Raw genomic sequence first — 23,506 nt, 5'->3', positions numbered from 1 at the left:
AACTTTATATAATAATTGAAGAAAACATTTGATGTAAATTTTAATTTTATATAAACAAAGCAAAACCAATATTTTGAATTATTTATCATCAAGAATAAATTAAATTTTCATTTTCCTCCTTTCTCTTTTGTTTTTTTTATTTTATTCATTATTATTTTTTAATTATACTTTTGATTTGTTTATTTTTGGCTTTTTTTTTTTTTTTTCTTTGTTAGTTGCTTTTTGATAATTACTTTTTTCTTCTATTCATTTTCGTCTTTTTCTGTTTTTTTTTTTTTTTAATATGTAGAGTTAAAATTAAAAAAACTATGAGCTTACCTTTTTTTATTTAATTTATTTAAAATTTAAAATATTATATTTGAATTTAAATGAAATTAAATCCTACATAAAAAAAATTTTTTTTTTTATACGCTGAAAAGTAAATAATATAATGTTTCACTATGATTCGAGGTAAAAAAAAAAAAAAATAGGATAATAAGAAAATTAAAAATTTATATGTATTCATATTTTTAAAAAAATTTTAATTATAATTTTTATTTATTTTTAATTTTTTAAAAGTTAACCCTGAATTAAAGAAAAAATTTCTAACATTTGAAGAAGGAAAAATATTAGTTGTAAGTACATTAAAAAGAGGTAGAGCACTAGAAATACTAAATAAAATAATTAATGAAAAATATATACTGAGAAAAGTGTTTTATTATTTAAAAATACATAACCAATCGAAGCTTGTGAAATCAAATGATTTCTCAATTAGTATATGCATTATAGAAAAAACAATTAAATCAAAATTAGGCAAAATATTCAATGAACTATATAATAAATCTAAATATTCAATGTATTTTAGGGGGAAAACTTATAAGAATTTTAAAGATCTTCAGAAAATATATGGAATATTTAAATTAGAGAATATACTAAAATCATATGTAAATAAATTATTACTTATTTTTTTTTCGAGAGGATTTACTTTTAGAGACGCATACTTTTCAAAATCAAATGAAAATGAAATAAGAGAGAGATTAAATAATTTTAGATCGTTTAAAAAAAACAATATTTCTGTATATAATAATGATAATTACAAAATTAAAAAAAGTAATACATATTATTCATATACTCATAATGATTTAGAAGAAAAAATATCATATAATAATCTTAATTTAAATCAAAAAGTTTTTGACTTTTTACTTGATAATAATATAAAAAATGAAAAAAAAGAAAAAAAATATTCATTATCAAACATGTATAGCTTAAATCCGTTAAAACCTCATTATTACGAAGAGCTCCCTTCTATTAAAATGTCTCATTTCGATTTATTTATTGAAAAAAATTATCAGAATGACAATGAAAAAATTTTACGTTATATAGAATATCTTTTAATGAGAAAAGACGAATATAATTATAATGGATTCATCAAAAAAAATATTATAAAAAGAATTTTTTTAGAATTGGATTTTTTGCTAAATGAATAATTAGAAATTTTAGAATAATTGTAAGGAGAAAAAAAAAAAAAAAAAAAAAAAAAACTAATATCAGGATTGACATATTTTTAAAAAATAATTTTCTTCTTAATATTAATTATGTAATTTTTTTATTATTTTTCTTAATATTTAAAATTTAAAATAATATATTCATAAGGAAAAAATGCTTCTATAAAATTTTGTCTATTTTTTTATTTTGAGATATTAACTGTATATGAGAATTATTAATTCAGAGTTTAGAATAAAAATATATATTTTTTTTTTTATATGTTAAATTAAGATAAATAAGTTTTATTAATTATTCTTATAAAAATTTTAATATAATTATTTTTTTTTTTTTCTGAAATGAATTTTATAGAATTTTTTTTAAGTATGAAATATTTTAATTTTTGTATCTCTTGATATTTTTATTACTATTTTACCAAACTCATCTAAACTTATTTATGTTTTATTTCATATTTTTAAATTGCTAAAAATCAATAAATTAAAAATAAATAAAAGAAAAAGAAAAGAAAGGGAAAAGGAGAATGACAACTTGTAGTGCTTTATCATTAAAGTAGAAAAAAAAAAAAAATATATTTAATATATATATATGCATATTCAATAAGATCTCAAATTAAATAAACATTAAAAACTAAAAATATATTAGTTATACATAACAAAGAAAATTAAATGTAAATAGAACATAAAATTATTTCTTATTTATTGTAAAGAAAATATTATTTTTTGTAATCTTAAAATATAATTAATATTTAAATATTATTAGTGGAACATTGAAAACTGTATTATTTTTCTTTATTTCAGTTATAATTTTTATGTTTTTTGTAATTAAATATAAATATTTACATTATAATATTTTTTGTTCTTATTTTTTAATATATAGATTTAAAGAAGGTCTATGTTTATTAGTTAACACACTTTTCCGTAAGCTGATTTTTAATGTATATTATTCTTTTGATAAAATAAAGGAGAATAATAATATAAAAAAATATAGAAATGAAAAAAAAGGCATTTTTAATATAAGAAATCTGGAGAAATCGAAAAAAAATATTGAGAAGTTCATTGATTTATATTTAACTATTTTTAATATTCTAAAAGGAAATACAGATTTTTTTATACAATTTGCTTTAGAAAACTATGCTACCATTAATTTAAGTAGTAAAAAAAAAAAAAAAAAAAATATAATAAAATTTGATGAAGTTTTCTTAATATATAAGCTATATAATAATTCATTACTACAAAGAAAGAAAAATGAAAATAATAACATAAAAGAATCACATGAAAGTATAGACTTAGAAAAAAATATTTTAATAGGAGATAAAGAAATAGATTCTTATAAAAATAAAATTCCTATAATAGATAATCATATAGATAAACATAACATATATGCAAGAAGTGATCTTATTAATGAACTAGATAATTTTTTAAATGTAGTTTATCTCAAAAAATCTTTTGCACATGAGCATGATAAGGATATTAAAAAAAAAAATGAAAATTTAATTGACGAAGATTTTGTTACTAAAAATTTATTCTCTGAATATTTTAGTAGTTGTAGAAAAAATAGTAACTTGAATATATTAATAAAAGAAGTTAGTTCACATAATTTATTAAATTTTCTTGAAATTTTAAATAAAAATATAAAGTTCATTAGATCTTTTAATATGAAAATTAATGAACAAAAAGCAATAGATAATTATAAGTTATCAAAATTTTTTGAATTTTAATATTCAGTTAAATTGTTACCACGAATAATTTTAATTCCACATTATAAAAAAAAAAAAATAATAAGCTACAAAAAAAAAAAAAAACTTAATTTTTTTTTTTTTTTTTTATAATGATGTATGTGCATAAAATTTCATTTTATACAAAAAGATATTTTTTTGTGTTGTCTTTTTCTTTTTTTTAAATGGAATGTCAATTTTTGTTGCACATATTATTTTTTCTTAAATATTATAAAAAACTTGTAATAAAAATATATTTTATAATTTTTTTTTAATTAATATCACTAAATTTTAGTCCAAATTTTTAGAGTATTAAAATTTTTTCTTTTTTTAGTATAATTTCTATTTACATCAAAATGGATAAAAATTCAAGTAAAAACAAAAATTTAACAAATTACGAAATGCAATTATTAAAAGCAAAACAGGTATAAATAAAATAAAAGTTTTTGTAATAAATTTAAAATATATATGAATATAATTATAAAATTACGATTTATTAAAGGTGGTATCTAAACTTGAAAAACTAGAAATTGATTTTTATTCTGAACTAATAAAATTAAATATTCTTAAGTAAATCTACATTTAAAATATATACATATTTAATTACTTTATTCAAATTCATAATTGAAAATTTTGCTATATTTTTTTTTTTTTTTTTTTATACAGAAGAAATCCAAATGTAGATATTTATAAAAAAATTATAAATGAAATATAAATAAATTTTTTATAAAGTATGCGTAGAAATAAAAAAAAATAAAAAAATAAATTGCATACATAAAAAGAATATGAAATTTTATAATTAAATTTTATATAATAATTAAAAGAAAATTTTACATAAAACAATTTAAGATAATCTATATTTTAATTATTTATTTATTATTTTTTTTTTTTTTTATTTTTTTTTTTTTTATTTTTTTTTTTTTCCAAAACTAAAAATAAAGATTTATTAAATTTCAACTTTTCAAAAATTTAAAAATGAATATTATGTTCATTTTATTTAAACAAGGTAATTTTCCCATTATTTTCCTTTATCAATTGTAAAGCTCTACTTTGCCCTACTATTCTTTCTAATTCGTATGTGTGATATTTTGTGTAATAACATATAGAGGATGAATTAGAATTTTTAGTTAAATCTTTAATTAATTCATAATACATAAAAATAAATTTGGGAGGAGAAAAAAAAATAACATTATTTGCTCCTTTAAAAGTGCATCTTTCATAAAACATTAAACGACCAGTAATTAATAAAATATTAATTCTTTTAAATTTAAACAATTTCAGAATTTTTATGCGTTTTTTTTCATCTGTATATTCATTAATGCCCTTAAAAGTAATATCATTTTTTTTTAATATTTCATATATTCTTATGTATTCTATATATGTTGGTAAAAAGATAATTAGTTGATTTATATTAGATAAAATATCAATTACATTTGTTGAGATGAAATCTATTATACTTTCTTCTATTTTTAAAATACTATCACATTCAATTTTTTTAAAATATTGATTAATATTAAGATCTCTTACCTGCAATAAAATATTATCATCATTTTTTATAAATAATTTTAAATATGATCTAAAATTATCAGCTGATTGAATTAAGGAAATAAAATTTGTATCTAAAATACTAGAAGATATTATTGTTTGTCTATAATTTTTTAAAAATCCATTTATTATATATTTAGGTATTCGATTTATATTAGCATTTCCCCACCTTAATAAAGGCTTATTTATAAAATTTAATACATTTTTTAATATTAATAAGTTTTGCATTAATATTGTATCTATTTGGTCTATTATCAAAATTTCGATAGATGATAAAAAATCATACTCATATAACTTCTTTTTACTGTTACTATTTTTTTTTTTTTTTTGTTTTTGCGATTTATTATTTTTATTTCTTTTTGATATATTTTCATCTTTTAAATCGTAATTGTCAGAACTTTCACTGTCCATATCAAAATCTTCCTCTTTTTTACTTTCTTTAATAATAATATCTAAGCCAAGAGGAGAACATATTAAGATATCACTATCATAAAATGGACTATATAGTTGAATTTTTTTCTCATTTTCTAATAACTTTATTCCACATCTGAAACAATCATCATTATTACCTCGATATAAATTTATATAGTCAAGAGTTTTTCTTTTTTTTGAATATATTTCCTTCATTTTTTTTCTTTCATCCTTCGTAATATCATACTCATTCAAAAATTTATTCTTATTTTTTACTTCAGTGAGTGTTAGTAAATTACAAATTAAATCAATATATTCTTTAGTGATATATCTAAAGCTGCATAAAATCAAAATCTTAGGTCTAGCAAAACTTTCATCACAAAAATCCTCTTTTATTTCTATGTTTTCCTTTTTTACCTGTTCAACTCTTTCTAACTTTTCTATTTTCTTATTTATATATTTTCTTCTTTTCCTTTTTTTTTTTAAATGATTTAAAATATGTATACTATTTAATAATCTTATAAAATGGCTATTCAAAACGTTTTTATTTGCATATAAAACATCTACATATGAATTAATATAATGAAAATAACTTTTCATTTCTTCGCTTTTCATAACATCAGAAATATCAAAAAAGATTTTTTTTTTTTTTTTATTAGTTTTTAAATTTATACTTTGTTCTATAATTTCATTGTTATCATCACTCTTTTTATCTTCATTTTTATCTTCATCTTTAACTTCATCTTCTTTTTTCTCCTTCTCCTCTTTCTCTCTCTCATTATGCACTATTTTTTTTATTTTAATATTATAATAATCTTCTATATATTTATATATAACATTGCTAAAATACGCAATGGGATGCTTAAAAAAGGCAAGATATCTTTTTAAATTAAAAGTTATATTTTTATCAATATTATAAAAATTCTCTTCATCTAAAATACATTTTGGCTCTGTATCTAAAATATTCATCAAATAGTAAGATATGTGATTTTTTTCAAAATAATTACAAAAAAAATGTGGTTTAATTTCAATATTATTAAAAATTTGGCTTGTATATTCCTTTTCACTATTTTCTTTTTTCTTAAAAATATTAGTTTCTAAAAATAAATTAGAAGACACATAAATATTTTCAATAGTTTTATTTTTATTTGTTTGTTCTTCATCTATTTTCTTTTTTTTATTTAACTTTTTTTTACAAAATTCTTCAATAAATCTCTCATCTATGTTCTGACAAAAAGTAAAATAGTAATCCATTTTATTTTCATATAACTTATATGTTTCATTATTATAATTACTGTAAATACTATTGGCATTATAAATTTTACAATAATAAGAATTAATATTGCAAATGTTTGTATAATTAACGTTATTATTAATATTATAACTATTATTATTATTGACATTATTATTAAAATTTATATTATCGTCATCAATAGGTAAAGTTTTATAAATATTTATGTTATTTGTGATATTGCTTTTATTAAAATTTATACTATTATTATTATTATTATTAAAACTACTAATATTGTTAATTTTATTATAACATACATTATTATCATTAATAGGCATTTCATTAAAAATGTTGTTACAATTTTCATTATTTATTTTTAAATAATTATTCTGATTTTTTATATTTTTTATTAAAGAAAACATATATATTTCATCATTATTTTTTCTTTTTCTATTATTCATTATATTTTCATTTTCAATCTGATCTTGTTTCATTTTTTCATGAGTTCTTTCCTGTTCATTTTTGTCATCTCTCTTATTACTATATGCTATGCTGTCATTGGAAGAAACACTTTCTGAGTGATTTATTTCATTACTTGAAGTATTATTTATATCTTTTTTTTTCTTATCTTTCAAAATTTTTAAAAATTCTTCATATGCCCTTTTTTTTTTTTCTTCTCCTAAGAATTTACATTTTTGTTGTTCTTCAAACTTCTTTAATTGTTCATACTTTTTCAGTAAAATACCATTCAACTTATTTTCCTTATTATTTTCATTGTTTGTTTGCTTTATCAATTCATCATCTTTTTTGTTGTAAAAATTTAATTTTTTTAATTTCTTTTTTTCTTTTTTTACAAATTCCAACTCATACAGTTCATTTAATGTTGCTCTTTTTTTATTTTTTCTATTATTTCTACTCATTTTAAATTTTACTCAAAAAAACAAAAAAAATAAAAACAAAAACAAAAACTTACTAAATTTTTTATATCTTAATTGAGACAATAAAAAAAAAAAAAAATTAAATTATAATAAATATACGATATTTATTTATATGCCTTTTCAGTTTATTCTATACAAATTTTCTTCACAGAAAAAATAAGAAAAAATGAAAATATACAATACTTATATATATTTTATGTTATTTTACTTTATTTTTTTTTATATTATATTTTTGACAACATGCTTTTTATAATAAAATAAAAAATCTTAAATTTTTGGATTTTTATTTTTTTTTATTCTCTACAAAATATGTTTATAAAAGAAAATCCTCATTATTAACTTCAATGTTGCAAATTTATTTTTCATAAAATGTTTTTACAAAAAAAAAAAGTGAAAATATTATAATAAATAAAATAATTAAATTATAAATTTATTATTTTAAAAAAATGAGTTAAAAATTACAGATTCTATATAGTATTAGGGTATATATTTTTAAATACTATAACAAAAAAAAATTACAAAATTAAAAGAAATTATGAAATATTTTCTTTTATTTTTCATATATTTTAATACTATATTAATAATAAAAATTTTTAAGGAAAAAATTGTTTTTTGTTATTCTCTTTCCTATTGTAAGAAAATAAAAAATGATCCCTTTGATAACCTAAAGAGAAAAGTAAAATTATATGTTTATATAGTAAGACCTAAGAAATATTTATTTGTAAAAAATTATCCTAAAAATGGGTGCGAACAAAAAATAAATAATATAATACAGGTAAAACTAAACAAATTAGTATCTATTAGAAATGGCTCAAAAATTTTAATGAAAAATGAGTTAAATAAATATAACATTGATGTAGTTAGTGATAAAATAAATAATAAAATAAAAAATGAGTATATAAATAATGATGATATAGATAATATATTAGATTATTTAAAAAAATCAGATAAAAATGAAAAGTGTCTTTTTATGAGCACACCACTTTATTATGGGAATGATAAACCTCACATAGGACATGCCTATTGTAATATATTAGGCGACGTAATAAGTAGATTTGAAAAATTAAGAAATGAAAATGAAAGGAAATTGATTTTTTTTTCAGGAATGGATGAACATGGTCTGAAGATAGAATTGAAATCAAAAAAAATGAATATAACTAATAATGAACATATTGATAATATTTGCAAATATTACAAAAAAATGAATAATGAATTAGATATAAAAATAAATTTATTCTATAGAACATCTAATGAATTTCATAAATCCTTTGTTCAAAATATATGGAGTTATTTAATAAATAATAATTATATATATAAAGATGTTTACAAAGGGTATTATGACATAAGTGAAGAAAGATATTTAGGTGAAATAGAGTTAAAAGAAAAAAAAAATAAAGAAAATGTAATATATATTGAAGAAGAGAATAGTTATTTTTTTAATATAATAAAATTTCAAGAATTCTTGATTGATTTTTATGAAAGCAATGAGAATTATATATTTCCAAATTATTTACAAAAGGAAATAATATTTTTTTTAAAAAATGATTTAAAAAATATTTGCATAAGTAGATATAATACTAATTGGGGAATAAAAATCCCTGGAGAAGAAAAAGGAACTATATATGTGTGGTTTGATGCGCTGTTATCGTATATATCATCTATACTGTATATAATTAAAAAAAACAGCTTAAAACATAAAAAGAAAAACAATGAATATCATACTTCTCATAATTTATTTTCTAATGATTTTTTAAGTTCAGAAAACATAAAAACAAGTGATATTCTTTGTTCATATGAAGATATTTTAAATTTAGTAAACATTAATAATAATAAAGATGGCAACAATAATATTCATAATAATGATAATAATAATAATAATAATAGTATTAATAAAATTAATAATATTAATTTTTTTAATCTATTTGAAAAGGCATGGAATCCTTTTATTCAAATAATAGGAAAAGATATATTAAAATTTCATGGTATTCTTTATATGTGTTTATTAAAAAGCTTAAATTTAAAGTTTCCTGAAAAAATACTTTGTCATGGTTTGATAAAGAATAAAAATATAAAAATGTCAAAAAGTTTAAATAATATTGTAAGTCCTTTTACTTTATTAGAAAAATATAATTCTGATGTAATACGAATATATTTTATTGGATGCGCCAATATATATGAAGATAAAAATTTTAAAGAAAAAAATTTACAAGCTTTTGAATTATTTCTTCGTAATAATGTAGGGAATTTACTGTATAGGGTATTATCATTATGCCTTGTAAATAATTATAAAATAATTCAAGAAATAAAAACGGATGACTATAATAATTCTTCTATTTTAAATGAGTGTAGAGATATAAAAGAAAAATTAATTAACTTTACAAAAAAAATGGAATTTCCTCTCTTTTTAGAAAATATAATGACATTAATAAAAAATGTTAATAAATTTTTTGTTCATAAGAAACCTTGGAATTATATAAATAATTCTTATCAATTCAATTCGATAATATATGAAACATTAGAAAGCATCAAATTTTTTTCTATTTTTATGTATCCAGTTATACCTCAAATTTCTCTTAATATTTTAAAAAATATAGGTTTAAAAAATATAAATGAAAATAATATTTCTATAGATATGTTGGAAAAGAGAACAGAAAATTTTGTATTAAAAAAATTAATTAAAATTATTTGAAATATTTTTTTTTTTTTTTTTTTTTTTTTGTATGTATAAATATATATACATATTTTCCTTATAAATATTTTTATTCATTTATATTTTATATATATATATATATATATATTATATCTGTTTTATGTGTTAATATATGGAAATTTTGAAATATTTAATAATAGAATAATTTTTTTTTTGTGAATTTTTTTTTCTTCAAATATTTTAATTTTTAATTTTTGGTTTATTTCTAGATAAATATAGATATTTAGGTATACGAGAATAATATAAATATGGAAATTTTTTTGTATATGGTCTAATTCTCCATCTGTCTTTACCAGATGTATTTTTTCTAAACCATGGATGTTTTTTAGAATACCATTTTTTGAATTTTAATTTTCTAGAATTTTTATTAAGATATTCTTCATATTCCAATGATGATTCTTTTATGTTATAATTAAAAGTTTTAGTAACAGGTCTATCGAATGGTGCCTCAATTTCTCTTTCTTCAAAGCTTTCAGGTAATTTTCTTTTTAATAATATTCTCCTATAAAACCAAGTCCTATCTGTCTTTAACGAATCATGGAATAATAATAATTCATCAATAAATTTTATGTCAACATTACATGACTGAGCTAAGTATTTTTTACTTTCTTTATGAAATATTTTATAATCATCTGAATCCAGTTCATATGGTAAAAAGGAATTTAATACTTCATACTGTTTTTTTAATTTTTCCAATTGCGGATTAATTTTTTTTTTATATTTGTACCGTATACTAAAAAGATTAAAATAATCACATAAATCTTTTAAAAATAATTGAAACTTTTTATATGTAAAAATTCCTTCATATTTCATTAAACATTTCATATAATATTCAAAAAATTCCTTTTCTTTCTTTTCGCTATCATTCATTTTCAATTTATCTTTTATATTAGTTTTTCTGAATATATCAATAAAATTTTTAAATACGTTAGTATCTGAATTTTTTAATATGCTAGTTGAATCTTTTTCATAATTTAATTTCATCTTCATATTTTTTAAATTTTCTTGATTGAAAGATTGGCCAATTTTTGTTAGTAAAGATGTACCACCATATTTTTTTTCTATTCTTAAAATATTATAATTTTTTAATTTTATGAAAATTTTCTGCATTTTTGTTTTCTTCTCTTTTCAGTTCAATATAGTTAAAATTAGTATTTGTAGACATAGGAATATAATTAATGTATTGCATATAATATTTATCATTTATTTATATAACTCGTATGTTTTTTGCAAATAATAATATAATTATTTTTAGCAACTCGTTCATTTCCTTTTTTTTTAATATTTCTATTAATATATTTTACCCTTTGATAATTGCTAAAAGATAAAATATTATTCATATGCCTTATTTGCTATACATAATTTATAAAATAAAAATTTTCAATAAAGAAATAAAAATAAAATTGTTTTCTTTGATAATAGGTACATATCATAGACAAAAAAAAAAAAAAAAAAAAAAATATACTTAAATTCACGAATTAAAAAAAATAGATCATTAAGAACATATTAAAAATAAAAAAAAAAACATTAAGGAAGAAAAATACTAATGTTATATTAAAAGATATTATTAATTAAAATTAAACAAAATTAATATTATAATATCACATTAAATGTCTTAAAAAAAAAAAAAATTAAAAACATATAGAAATGTTTAATAATTAAAAAAAATATTTTAATAAAATGTATACTTTTGAACAGCAGAAAAAAAAAAAAATATTATAGAAATTAAAAATTTCAGAAATGGAACAAATAAAAAATAAAAATCATTATTTATAAGAAAAAAAAAAAAAAAATTCATAAATGAAATATTAAAAAAATTAATAAAAAAAAATTAAAATCGAAAATCAAATAAGAAACAAAAGTATTAAAATTTGAAAAGAAAGATGCATTATATTGGCATATTATTCTTAACATAATAAAAAAAAAAACTAAAAATAAAGTATTCAGGTATTAACTTAAAGGAATGCATTAAAAATCCTTTATAATTATTAGAAATTCTGTTTACAATATGTTTTGTTTTTGTATTGTTTAGATAATTATAATGATTTAATGATTTGGGAAAATTTTGTTCATACAATTTATAATATTGATATTTTTTTCTGATTGTTTCTAAAGGGTATGTTATTATTTGTGCTGTATAGCCGGTTAATACCCCTAAAAAGATATAAAAAAAAAAACTAGGAGATTTGTTGAATAATTTCTTATATTCTTCACTTATGTGCCTACCCTTTTCAATATTTATTAACTCATCATTATTTCTATTCAAATGTAATTCAATAAAATATTTTGTAAATAAATCATTCAACTTTGTTGTTATCAACAAATATGGAATAAAATTAAGAAGACATAAGCTGTATCCACAGTATATATTTCTAATTTCTTTAAAAAAAAAAAAGAAATTAATAATTATAAAAAATAATTAAATGAAAATATATATGAAATATACTTATTAAAATTAAGAACAAGAAATAATGTAATATAGTGAAAGTAAAACATATATATTAAAGAATATTATGCTATACTTATTAGAATATTATTATAATTAATATAAAAAAACAAAAATATGATATAAATGCATATATTATTTTTATTGTATTTACTTTTTTTTAATAATTGATCATATATAAAAAAAAAAATACTTCTGTTGTATAATTTTTTATTTTTTATTTTTTCGTGATTCAAAGTCATATAGGTATGAGCTACATCTAATGGATATGTAATTGATACAGCCAAGCAACTTGATGCATATAATAAAAAAAAGTTCATTAAAAAATTATTTTTATTATTCTCTAATGATAGAATATATTTTATTTTGTCATGAAATAGTAATCTTAAAAAACTAAACGATAGAAAATTCAAAATATTCGCATTATATCCCCACCAAAAACATGTCAAACCTTGATTCATATAAATACCTAAAATAAAAAAAAAATAATTATATATATAATTAAAAGAAATGAAAAGAAAAAAAAGAGTATATTTTGTATATAATAAATATTAAGGGTAAATATTAGGGATAAATATATATATATAATATTTTTTTTCTTCACTTCTTATTATATTTTTGTAAGTAAAAGATGACTGAACTAAAACATTTCTAAATAAAACTGGTTGTGTTTGTTTAATAATTACAATTCTCTCTAAAGGTGATACAATAAATTTAGAAATTAAATTTGATCCCCCATGAGTTAAGAACGTTGTTATATATAATTCTTTATATCTAATTTTTTTTTTTTTTTTTAAATAATAATTTTCCATAAGAACAATAATATACACAATTATTATAATTTTTATGTTAAAAAAATGATAGTAAATTAAGAAACATATTAATAACTTGTTAAAAAAAAAATAATAACCTTTAGAAAAGTATATAAGTTTTAAAGTTTTTAAGATTCATATCATTTTATTAAATTTTTTTTTTAGAAAAACAATTAAACATTTTTTAATTTAAAAATAAAAAAAAAAATACATATATATATAATATACAAAATTTAGGAAATATGTGAAATATAAATTATTATGTTGTAATCTAAAGTCTTATTTAAAAAAAAATTATTTTTTTTCTTTTTTTTTTTTTTTTTGTAATCAAGGCTTAAATAAATTCATCTCATTTTTTTTAAAACATATATATATACAATTTTTTTTTCCCCCTATTTTCTTTTAAAACATTAAAGTATTTTACTTTTATTAAATTTTTATCTTATTTATATTAAATTTTAATTTATATTACTGGTAAAATTACAAATGAAATTTTTTCTTATATCATTCATTGATGCAAGCACCTTTCATTATTTATTTTTATTTTTTGTAAATTTTTTAATATGACTGTATAATTATGGGAAGTGAAATGAGTTATAAAAAAAAAATATTTGCGAATGAATTTTCCAAAAAAAGAAATGTGAACAAGAAAGTGATTTTCATGAATATGATTTATTTAATGATACTTTTTATCATTTGTTTTATAGGAGGTTTAAAGGATAAAAAAATAAAAATATATACGATATGTGTATATATATGCAATACTCATATACATTTATATTTGCAATTTTTTAGGAATACTACTAGGGTTTTTAACTACATCCTATACACCTGAAATAAATATAATTCAAAATGATAAAAACGTATTTCATTTTTTATCAAAAAATGATAAGATTATTATTGGAGGAAAATTAAATATAGAATTAAATATTCGTAATAATACTATTTTATCATATATATTCAGTTCAGAAAATGTTAAATTTTTCTATTATCCTATAGGAATAAATTATAGCTGTTTGTTATATAACGGAGGTTTAAAAAATAAAATATATAATAAAATCTAATTCTCATAAGTATTTTATTAAAATTATAATTTTAATATATGAAGTTATTATATTCTTTTAATTATTATTAGGATTGCAAAAATCAACCGATCATATTCCTTTAAGTTATAGAAGTGAAATTAATATTCCATTAAATAACGACGAAAATGTATTTCCAACTAAATTATCTGTATAAATATATAAAAAAAAAAAAAATAAATAAATTTATTAAACAAAATAACAAATATTATTTTAATTTAATATATATTTTCTTTTCTTTTAAAGATTAAAATAAAATACACTTTATTGGAGTCTCCATCAATAGTATATACTATTCCACTACACCTTGGTTATGAAATAGGAGATAAATATAAACAAGAAATACAGCCATTATATAATGATTGTAAACATTTTAATAGAATTTACTTTTCTATAAGATTTGATGAGTTACGTATATCAAATAAATTAAGAAATATATACAGTGATAAAAATTATGAACTAATATTTTATTGTAAATGTTTTATAGATAATAAGGTGCATGCCTTTTTTAATTCTTTACCAGTGAATAAAAGTGTTATTTTGAATGAATTAACAAATAATCCTAATTTGTTAGATTAATTATATTTATTTTATTTTATTTTTTTTTATTTTAATTAATTATAATGTAAACATTTTTAAATATTTCTATTTTTTTTAGTTTTTAATAAAAATATAGATTTTTCCTTTTTCATGTCATGTTTTTGTTTTTTTGTTGTTTTATTCACATTTTCATTTTCAAACTTAAATATGATTTTTAATAATAACTTATAGATAATTTTTAATGTATATACTTATAATAATTTAATTTCAAAAATAAAATTTTTATTTTAATGCAAAATTAAATATTGAGGAAATTTGACAACAAATATAAAAGTATAATTTTATAAAAAAATTGAAATAATTATAATTTGAATCACCATAATAACTCTACAAAAAATATAAAAATAAATAAGTTTAAAAAAAAAAATAAAATAATAAACAGTATAAAATATAACTAATGTAATATTAAAATATATATATATATATATATATATTAAATTTAAAACTATTTTAAGAAACATATATAAATGGGTACTCTTTTATTTAACAATATAAATATTTTAGTTCTTTTTCATTGTTAACAAAATGTAAAATATCATCTAAAAATAATATATATGGTAAAACATATTTTGAAAAGATGTCTCTTTTAACTATCTCAAAGGGCCTATAAAAAGAAAATTAATAATTACAGGAAATAAAGAAAAAGAAAAAATAAAGTTAAAAATTAAAATAAAATATATTTATTTTTATTTACATACCTTATAATAAATAATATACACATGAAAATTAAAATTATTAGGGAAATATTAATTTTTAAACCTATTAAAGGAACACCTACATATTTCCAAAATATTATATTTATTAAGGACATCCAAATAACATATATATACCACATACTTTTTAATCTATGCATTACTAAAAAATAATATATAGGAGCAAATACTATAAATTCAGCTTCATAAAATATATTATACCTATAACAAAAAGAAAAAAAAAATTATAATGATACATCAAAAAAATAATTATTTATAGATACCTAGATAAAAAAAAAATAATAATTAAATAAAATTTTATACTTATATATTTTTTGTAATTTAAGTAAAGAAGTTTCTTCTAAATTCCAGAAATTTTTGTGAACTAAAAAAATTGTCCACAAATAATCTAATATTGACAATATTAATCTAAAAATGAAAAAATATATATACGGTATAAAAATTTTATTTTTTTTATAACTTATTGTCTTTATTTTAAAAAATTTGATTTTTTTTTTTACATAAAAAGGGATAATATAAAAAAACATGTTTTTATTTTAAAAATATTTTTTGGATTTATAGATATGGTATTTATTATTGGTGAAATAATAATAGCAATAATTAGAGGAGATACTAAAAATCTTGAGATAAAAATTATTAAAAAACTATTAATTTTAAACTAAGAAATTGGGCATTTGATAAAAAAAAAAAATAAAAAATAAAAAGGTAAAAATAATTTAACATTATATTAGACAATATATATTCTTGACTAATTTTTAACATTAAATAATGAGAATTATAAGTTTATTTTATTTATTTTTTTTCTTCTATTACGAGATCATATGAATGACTCAAGTGTATAGGGGCTATTCTTAAGAAAATGCAAAAGATATGAAAAATTAGAATTAGAAAAATATGATAAATATAATTTTGTACATGATATACTAAATCAAAAGCATTAGACCACATTAAATAATATCTTTCAATTTTTTGATCAAGAAAAGATAAAAGAATATCTTTATGAGGTGAAATTCCTTGTTTAAAATTAGCACTTTGTACAACGTAATTAATTTTTTCTATATATCTTAATAATAACTGGACCTTATGAATAAATATATAAAAAATACAAGATAAATTTATAAGGACTATTTTTCCTTCAGATATATCACTATAATATGAACTAAAAGATGCAGAAGTATATTGTCCTGAATTATTAAAATATATTTGCTTATTTCTCTTTGGATAATCTTCATTTTTCTGCTTAAAATAAGTTTTTGTTGAATTATAGATATACTTTTTATTATTTTTGTTATCTGAGTAAATTTCTTTTTTATAATTCAATGCAAAAAAATTTTTTATACTATTTTGCGTGTATTTGTTTTGTTTAGAAGCAACAGAAGAAAAATCATCATTATCATTATCAATATTTTTTGATAATTTTCTTTTATTAGTTTTATTTTTTCCTTCATTAATTTCCTCATCTATTTTATTATTGTATAACATTTGTAAACCGTGTTTTTCTAGTTTTTTAAACTTTCTTTTAAAAACATTTCCTTTTTCAATGATATTAGCATTATTATTTTTTATCGTTTCTACTTTGTCACTTTTTTTTTTTTTTTTTTTTTTGAAATTTTTAACATTTTCAGGTAAAAGTATATTTTTCTGATAATTTAATTTTTGTTCAACCCCTTTTATTTTTTCACTTTTTTTGTTATTCCCTTTATTTGATAAAATGTAAACATATTTAGATTCAAAAAGTTGTTCATCGGATTTTAAATTATTAATATACTTTTTTATTTTTTTTCTTTCTATACTTAATATGTTAGTATAATTATTTCTAAGTTTTGGAATTTTTTTCTGAAATCCAAATAAATTATAGTCTTTTTTTTTTTTTTTTTTTTCTACATTTATTTTTTCACTTTTATTGACTTCCGAAGAATATTCTCTTAATTTTGTTGAATGAATTTTATAAAAGTCCCAATTTTTATGTCTAAAATTTCCTAAAATTTTTATTTTATTTTTTTTTTTTTCTCGTTTATCATCCTTTAGAAAATTATTTTTTCCATATATTTTTTGTTCCTTTTTACTCTTTTTTCTTTTTTTATTTTCATCCTTGTGTTTTACCATATAATTGCTATTAATTTTGCACTCAAAAAAATCCTTAATTTCATTTTTCTTTGTATCTAAGTTATTATGCTTTTTATGAGATTTAAGCGATTTCTCTCTTTTTTCATTTTTTTTTTTCTTTTTTCTTTTTTCTTTTTTCTCATATTTTTGTAATATTCTTGAGTTTTTTATATCTGGCTTTTTTTTATTAATATTTTTATTTTTTTTATTGATTTTCTCTTCAGAATAATTCTTCTCTTTTTTAGTATTCTGTGATTTATCCAATTTTTTGTCTAATCTTTTCCTTTTTAAGTCCACTTCATTTTTATTCTCAGGAACGCAAAAATTTCTTTGAAGCTTTATCATTTCTATTAAAAAATAAAGATTTTTTTTATTTGAATAAGGATGTAATCTCATAATTTTTTTTCTCTTTTTTTCAATAGCTGAACTAACTAAATATAATTTTTTGTGATACAGCACTTTAAGACAATAATATGGAGGATAATTGACAAACATTTTTTGATTTCTTAGTGTATACAATTTATTTGATAATCTACAGGAAACAATTTTTAAATTTTGAATTTCTGTTGGATTTTTTAAGTTAACTTTTGGTATATTGTTATAAAATAAATTCCATTTTATATTAATATAATTATTTAAATCTAAAAGAATATCAGCTAATTTTAAGAAACAGATTTCTTGATATTCATTTATATAAGGAAAAATTAACATCATTTTTTTAGGTTGAGTAGAAGAAATAGCAATTGTTTTAGAAAAATAATATAAATATCTGTATAATATAATACTAATAAAAAAAGTGCATGATAAAAACATTAGCATATACAAATCCATTGTACTTGTATTTATGGAGATTTCAATTATAAATATTGTCATTATTAAAAAAATATCTAAAATAAATAAAATTCTTAAATGATATCTAGTAAAATATAATATTATGCATAAATAAAAAAAAATGATGCTATTAAAACTTCCATTCAATTCTAATAATAAAAATGGAAAAATACATGATAAAGAGAGTAGAAGAATAAAAAAGGAATCAGATACAATACACATTTTTAAAAATTTTTGAAGAGAATAACACAATAAACTTATAATAAATAAAACTCCTTGTAAATTCGTAGTTACATCCCCCTTTTTTTTATCTCTTGTTAACCCACCTAAAATAAATATAAAAACATTCAGTAAACATAATCCTGCTGTTACGTCCATTGAATCTAAAATGAAAATATGTTTCAATTCTTCTCTTGTTATAAAAGTTTTTCTTGAAAAAAAAAAAATAAAATTATTTTTAATCTTTCTATACTTTATACATCGTGATATTTTATTGTTTGTTTTTTTTTTTTTAGATATTTTTTTATTCTTCATATGCTACATAAACACTTTTTCATTTTATCATTTCTCATTTTATTATTTTTCACTTTAAATCTTTCATAGAATTTTATACTTTTATATATATATATATATATATATATATATATATATATATATATATATATATATATATATATATATCTTTTTTTTTATTTCCATTTTTCCTTTTTTTCCTTTTATTTTTCTAATTTTCTTTTTTTGTTTCTTTATTCGTTTACATACCTTGTTTTAATATCCATCTCCATCATTAATGACTTTCTTTTCCCAGATGATAAGTTAGAATAATGTTCTTTCGTAAAGTATTTCAACATTTTAATACAGTAAACAAATAAAAAAAATTTGTTCTTTTGAAAATTGTATCATGTGAATTTACAAATAATCCTTTTATTTTAATAAAAAAATAACAATGAAAATGTACTTTATATATATAAAAAAAAATCTAGATTTGAAGTTTCATTTGTGAACAAAAAAACAAGGAGTTTTCATATTGTATGAGTATTATTTATATTTAAATTTATTTATAAAAGCTGTCTATTTTTTTTTTTTTTATTAGAATATTAATAAAATTTAAAGAATATAAATATATGTTTAAATATATATAAAATTGTAACTTTTTTTTTAATATATATTTCTTAAATAACTGTTTTAATACAAATTTTTTTTCTTTTTTTCAATTATCATTATAAAATTTTAAAGACATTAATTTGAGCTAGAATTCATATATAATCATTAAGAAATATAACCTGGTTAAAGTTATAGTATTTCTTAAAGTATATATTTAGCTTTTAAATTAAAAAAAAAGAATTATGATTTGCATACATTTTAAAAAAGTTTCTGCCTAACTGAAAATTAGAACGTAGTAGTATTTTATTTTTTTTTTTAATGAAAATATAAGATAATCTCTAGTGTATTTAGTAAAATGGGGAAAAAATGGAGCATTAATTTAGTTTTATATGAATATCAAAATGAGTTTTCAAAACTATTTGGTGTGCTGCATTTTTAAATAACAAACCGAAAAAAAAAAAAAAAAGTATAAGAAGTTAAATGAGATAAAAGAAAGTAAAAATGATAAATATTATTATTATTATAAAAAATATATAAATGTAAAAAAAAAGGTAATGATGATATTTAAAAATTTATATTATGTGTAACTAGGTGCAATATGAAGGAAAATAAGTATAAAGCAATAGTGAAAAAGCCTTAAATATATAATTAATTAAAAAATGTGATAGGTTATTTTATTATTTGTAAAATTTTAAGAATAATGATATCTTTAATTAAACACACATATATATACATATATATAATAAATTTTTAGAATAAAAAAAAATTAAAAATATATTTTTTTTTTCTTTAAACATTTTTATAAGTTATTGATAGTATTATATACTTAGTATAAAAAAAAACTATAAAAATATTATTTTTTTGAATACATTATTGTCAGAATATTTTAATATTTTTTTAATATCATATATTTTCCTATAATTTTTATTTTCTTTTTAGTTTTTAATACATTAAAAGAAAAATATTTGCTTTTTTTGAAATTTTTTAAAACTAATTTTTACACACAAAAAAAAATTGAGCACTTTATTTTTTTGTATTATATGTATTATTGCTATTTGCATAATACATAAAACATAAACGTACAATGAAATAAAAAAAAAATATTAAAATTAAAAAAAAATAAAAGTTACCATTATTTATGAAAATTAACAGATATATATTTTTCTTATTTAATAAAAAAAAAGAAAAAATAACTATAAATTTTGTACAAACATAATTTTTACAAGATACAAAAAATATATTTTTAATTATATATATATATATATGCAAAAGTATTTTAATGCACGTTTAAGTTTTTATTATGTGGATAACGCATAAAATAAAATTAAAAATTTTTTTTTTTTAAATGTTATTATTTTATAAATTTTTAATTTTAACACTTTAATGATAAATGTACAAAAAAAGAAAAAAAAAAAAATATAGAATAATTAAAAAGTTATGAGAAATTTTATATATTTTTTAATAAAAGAAGAAAAATGTCAACAGTGGAAGAATTAAAATTTATTTGGAATTTTTTGTTTTCAGATATTACATCACCAAAAAATAATCAGGAAATAGAAAATGAAAAAAAATATGAAGAAAATATTAATTTACTAAAAAAATTAATGAGAACAGAAAACATAAAATTTGAACAAAAATATAATGCAACAAGTATATTGGATAAATTAAAAGAGGTTCAAGATGTTAGATATGAAGATATTTTAAATGAATATGCAAAAAATTTTTTAAAATTTTTAAAAGAGTCATTTGAAAACGTAGCAGAAGAAATTCAGATAAATGATAAAATATCATTTAGAAGAAATGAATTAATAAAACAGGATTTAAATAACAAATTACAAAATTTAAATAATAATTATAATTTAGAATATATTAATTTAAATAAATGTTTGGGAACAGAAGATTTTGAAAATCAATTAAACGCAAGTTTAAAATTTAACTCATTGAAAGATATTTTAAGTAAATTATTAATAGAAATGAAAGATTATGAAAATCAATATCACAATTTGTCTGAAACAGACAAATTTTTAGATATGAAAATATTTGAAGTTGAAAATTATTTAAATAAAAATGATTAAAATTCATAAATTAACATATTTCCTCTTAACGTTTTTAAAAAAATAATATAAAGATAAGAAGGTATTTATATATGTATAATCCTTAAAGTCGAATTCTTTACTTAAAAAAGATATGTAGTATATAAATTAAAAATTCATAGGAAATGTGTATTTTTGTTCATTTTATAATTGTATATATACATATATAAAGGAGTATAATCTTTTTTTTTTTTTTTTGTTTCTTCTCTTTAGTTGGTATGCAAATAAAAAAAAAAAATTTTTTTTTTGTTGAATATAAATATTAGAAAAGAGATAATTTGTATCTGCATATTTCAATAAAAAAAAAATTATTAAATTTATACTACTTTATATTTCATTTAAATTGTTTTTGTTTGGCAAATTTTAAAAATTCTTTGAATTATAAAAGTCTGCGTTTTACACTGTAGCGTTATTATGCTATATTAGTGTATCATTTTTTTTTTTATAAATATTATTGTAAATTTGAATTATACAAAAATACAAAAAGGAAATATTATACTAGAGGATTGATATTATTAATTTTATTATATCTAAAAAAAGGAAATTGAGAATTGAGATATATATATATATATATATATTTTTTTATGAATTTAAAATATACTAATTTATATATACAAAAAGTGGTACAAATTTAAAAGACAAAAATTCAAAAAAGGATTGAAAAGATACCTTTGAGTATTTTTTGTTATCTCTCTATTACTATATTAATACATAAATATAATTTTTAGATCTTTTTTCTTTATGTGTTAATTTTTTTTTTTTAATAAAAAGAAAAGTATATATCCTTTAGTTTAAAAAAAAAAAAATATATGGATATATCGTTTATATTTTTTTATAATTATTTAGATAAAAATATATTAAAATTGAGAAAAAGACATTTTTTTATATGTTGAGAACAAATATAATATAAAAAGAAAATATATGAATAAGCTGTAAATAATAATATAAGAAGGATTTATTCACATAAATATATATATATATTTATGTAAAATTAAATATTGCAAAAAAATAAAAAAGAGAAGGGACTAATATATTATAAGAAATTTATGATTTTTTATTTTTTACCAGAATAAAACAGAACTACATATAAAAGATATTATAGAGGACTAAATTTAGGAAAAAAGAAAAGAAAAAGAACAATAAGAAGGGGGAAATTAAAATATTAGTTATATTTTGTTACTATTTTTAAATGATTATAAAAAGTAACTTTGGTATGTTATGAATGTACATAAATTGGGTACTTTTCAAAAATAAAAAAATTGAAAAAATATATTAGAGAAAAAGGAATTTCTAGCTTTTTCATTTCTTTTGGAATTATTTATAATAAAAAGGTGTTTATATATTTTATATATATATATATATATATATATATATATATATATATATATATATATATATATATATATATATATATATATATTTATTTATTTATTTATTTATTTATTTATTATTATTGTATAGAACATAACATTTAGAAAAAAGAAATTTTTATTTTTACGTTATATCTTGAATTATTTATTGAGAAAATATCTGAAGGCTAATTATTGTAATGGCTATATCCAAATTCATTATATTTTATAATTTTTTTTTTTTTTTTTTTGTATTTAATAAATGTAAGAAATTTTGGGAAATTTAAAAATGATACACAAAAACATTAAACATTTTAATGGATATACAATTTTATCTAT

The 23,506-nt window shown here is 16.9% G+C and overlaps 10 protein-coding genes across 10 annotated transcripts; 6 read left to right on the top strand and 4 right to left on the bottom strand.

The window, feature by feature from the left end:
• Window positions 1–440: 440 nt before the first annotated feature.
• Window positions 441–1,466, top strand: PRELSG_0803200 (conserved Plasmodium protein, unknown function; the record flags this gene model as incomplete). The annotated part of the gene is made up of 2 exons (XM_028676086.1): window positions 441–450; window positions 559–1,466. 2 exons carry the CDS (start codon window positions 441–443, stop codon window positions 1,464–1,466), a joined length of 918 nt encoding a protein of 305 aa, XP_028532611.1.
• An 824-nt stretch (window positions 1,467–2,290) lies between these two features.
• PRELSG_0803100 (conserved Plasmodium protein, unknown function) lies at window positions 2,291–3,199 on the top strand (the record flags this gene model as incomplete). The annotated part of the gene is made up of 1 exon (XM_028676085.1): window positions 2,291–3,199. One exon carries the CDS (start codon window positions 2,291–2,293, stop codon window positions 3,197–3,199), a length of 909 nt encoding a protein of 302 aa, XP_028532610.1.
• A 353-nt stretch (window positions 3,200–3,552) lies between these two features.
• PRELSG_0803000 (conserved Plasmodium protein, unknown function) lies at window positions 3,553–3,911 on the top strand (the record flags this gene model as incomplete). Its single annotated transcript, XM_028676084.1, has 3 exons — window positions 3,553–3,621; window positions 3,699–3,766; window positions 3,863–3,911. 3 exons carry the CDS (start codon window positions 3,553–3,555, stop codon window positions 3,909–3,911), a joined length of 186 nt encoding a protein of 61 aa, XP_028532609.1.
• Window positions 3,912–4,189: 278 nt separating this feature from the next.
• On the bottom strand, window positions 4,190–7,303 carry PRELSG_0802900 (conserved protein, unknown function; the record flags this gene model as incomplete). The annotated part of the gene is made up of 1 exon (XM_028676083.1): window positions 4,190–7,303. The coding sequence occupies one exon, from the start codon at window positions 7,301–7,303 to the stop codon at window positions 4,190–4,192; it is 3,114 nt and encodes a 1,037-aa protein (XP_028532608.1).
• Window positions 7,304–7,856: 553 nt separating this feature from the next.
• Window positions 7,857–10,010, top strand: PRELSG_0802800 (methionine--tRNA ligase, putative; the record flags this gene model as incomplete). Its single annotated transcript, XM_028676082.1, has 1 exon — window positions 7,857–10,010. One exon carries the CDS (start codon window positions 7,857–7,859, stop codon window positions 10,008–10,010), a length of 2,154 nt encoding a protein of 717 aa, XP_028532607.1.
• Window positions 10,011–10,211: 201 nt separating this feature from the next.
• Window positions 10,212–11,141, bottom strand: PRELSG_0802700 (conserved Plasmodium protein, unknown function; the record flags this gene model as incomplete). The annotated part of the gene is made up of 1 exon (XM_028676081.1): window positions 10,212–11,141. The coding sequence occupies one exon, from the start codon at window positions 11,139–11,141 to the stop codon at window positions 10,212–10,214; it is 930 nt and encodes a 309-aa protein (XP_028532606.1).
• A 778-nt stretch (window positions 11,142–11,919) lies between these two features.
• On the bottom strand, window positions 11,920–13,289 carry PRELSG_0802600 (ADP/ATP carrier protein, putative; the record flags this gene model as incomplete). The annotated part of the gene is made up of 3 exons (XM_028676080.1): window positions 11,920–12,410; window positions 12,632–12,946; window positions 13,082–13,289. The coding sequence occupies 3 exons, from the start codon at window positions 13,287–13,289 to the stop codon at window positions 11,920–11,922; spliced, it is 1,014 nt and encodes a 337-aa protein (XP_028532605.1).
• Window positions 13,290–13,866: 577 nt separating this feature from the next.
• Window positions 13,867–14,950, top strand: PRELSG_0802500 (conserved Plasmodium protein, unknown function; the record flags this gene model as incomplete). The annotated part of the gene is made up of 4 exons (XM_028676079.1): window positions 13,867–13,999; window positions 14,085–14,321; window positions 14,425–14,522; window positions 14,618–14,950. 4 exons carry the CDS (start codon window positions 13,867–13,869, stop codon window positions 14,948–14,950), a joined length of 801 nt encoding a protein of 266 aa, XP_028532604.1.
• Window positions 14,951–15,454: 504 nt separating this feature from the next.
• On the bottom strand, window positions 15,455–19,472 carry PRELSG_0802400 (conserved Plasmodium membrane protein, unknown function; the record flags this gene model as incomplete). Its single annotated transcript, XM_028676077.1, has 6 exons — window positions 15,455–15,575; window positions 15,670–15,885; window positions 15,988–16,092; window positions 16,185–16,342; window positions 16,498–19,051; window positions 19,384–19,472. The coding sequence occupies 6 exons, from the start codon at window positions 19,470–19,472 to the stop codon at window positions 15,455–15,457; spliced, it is 3,243 nt and encodes a 1,080-aa protein (XP_028532603.1).
• A 1,728-nt stretch (window positions 19,473–21,200) lies between these two features.
• On the top strand, window positions 21,201–21,800 carry PRELSG_0802300 (conserved Plasmodium protein, unknown function; the record flags this gene model as incomplete). Its single annotated transcript, XM_028676076.1, has 1 exon — window positions 21,201–21,800. One exon carries the CDS (start codon window positions 21,201–21,203, stop codon window positions 21,798–21,800), a length of 600 nt encoding a protein of 199 aa, XP_028532602.1.
• Between the last annotated feature and the right edge of the window lie 1,706 nt (window positions 21,801–23,506).

This window comes from Plasmodium relictum (genome assembly GCF_900005765.1).
Source record: "Plasmodium relictum strain SGS1 genome assembly, chromosome: 8".
NCBI classification, from domain to species: domain Eukaryota; phylum Apicomplexa; class Aconoidasida; order Haemosporida; family Plasmodiidae; genus Plasmodium; species Plasmodium relictum.
Note: the sequence above shows the minus strand (reverse complement) of the source record. Positions and strands in the feature narration are given on the sequence as shown.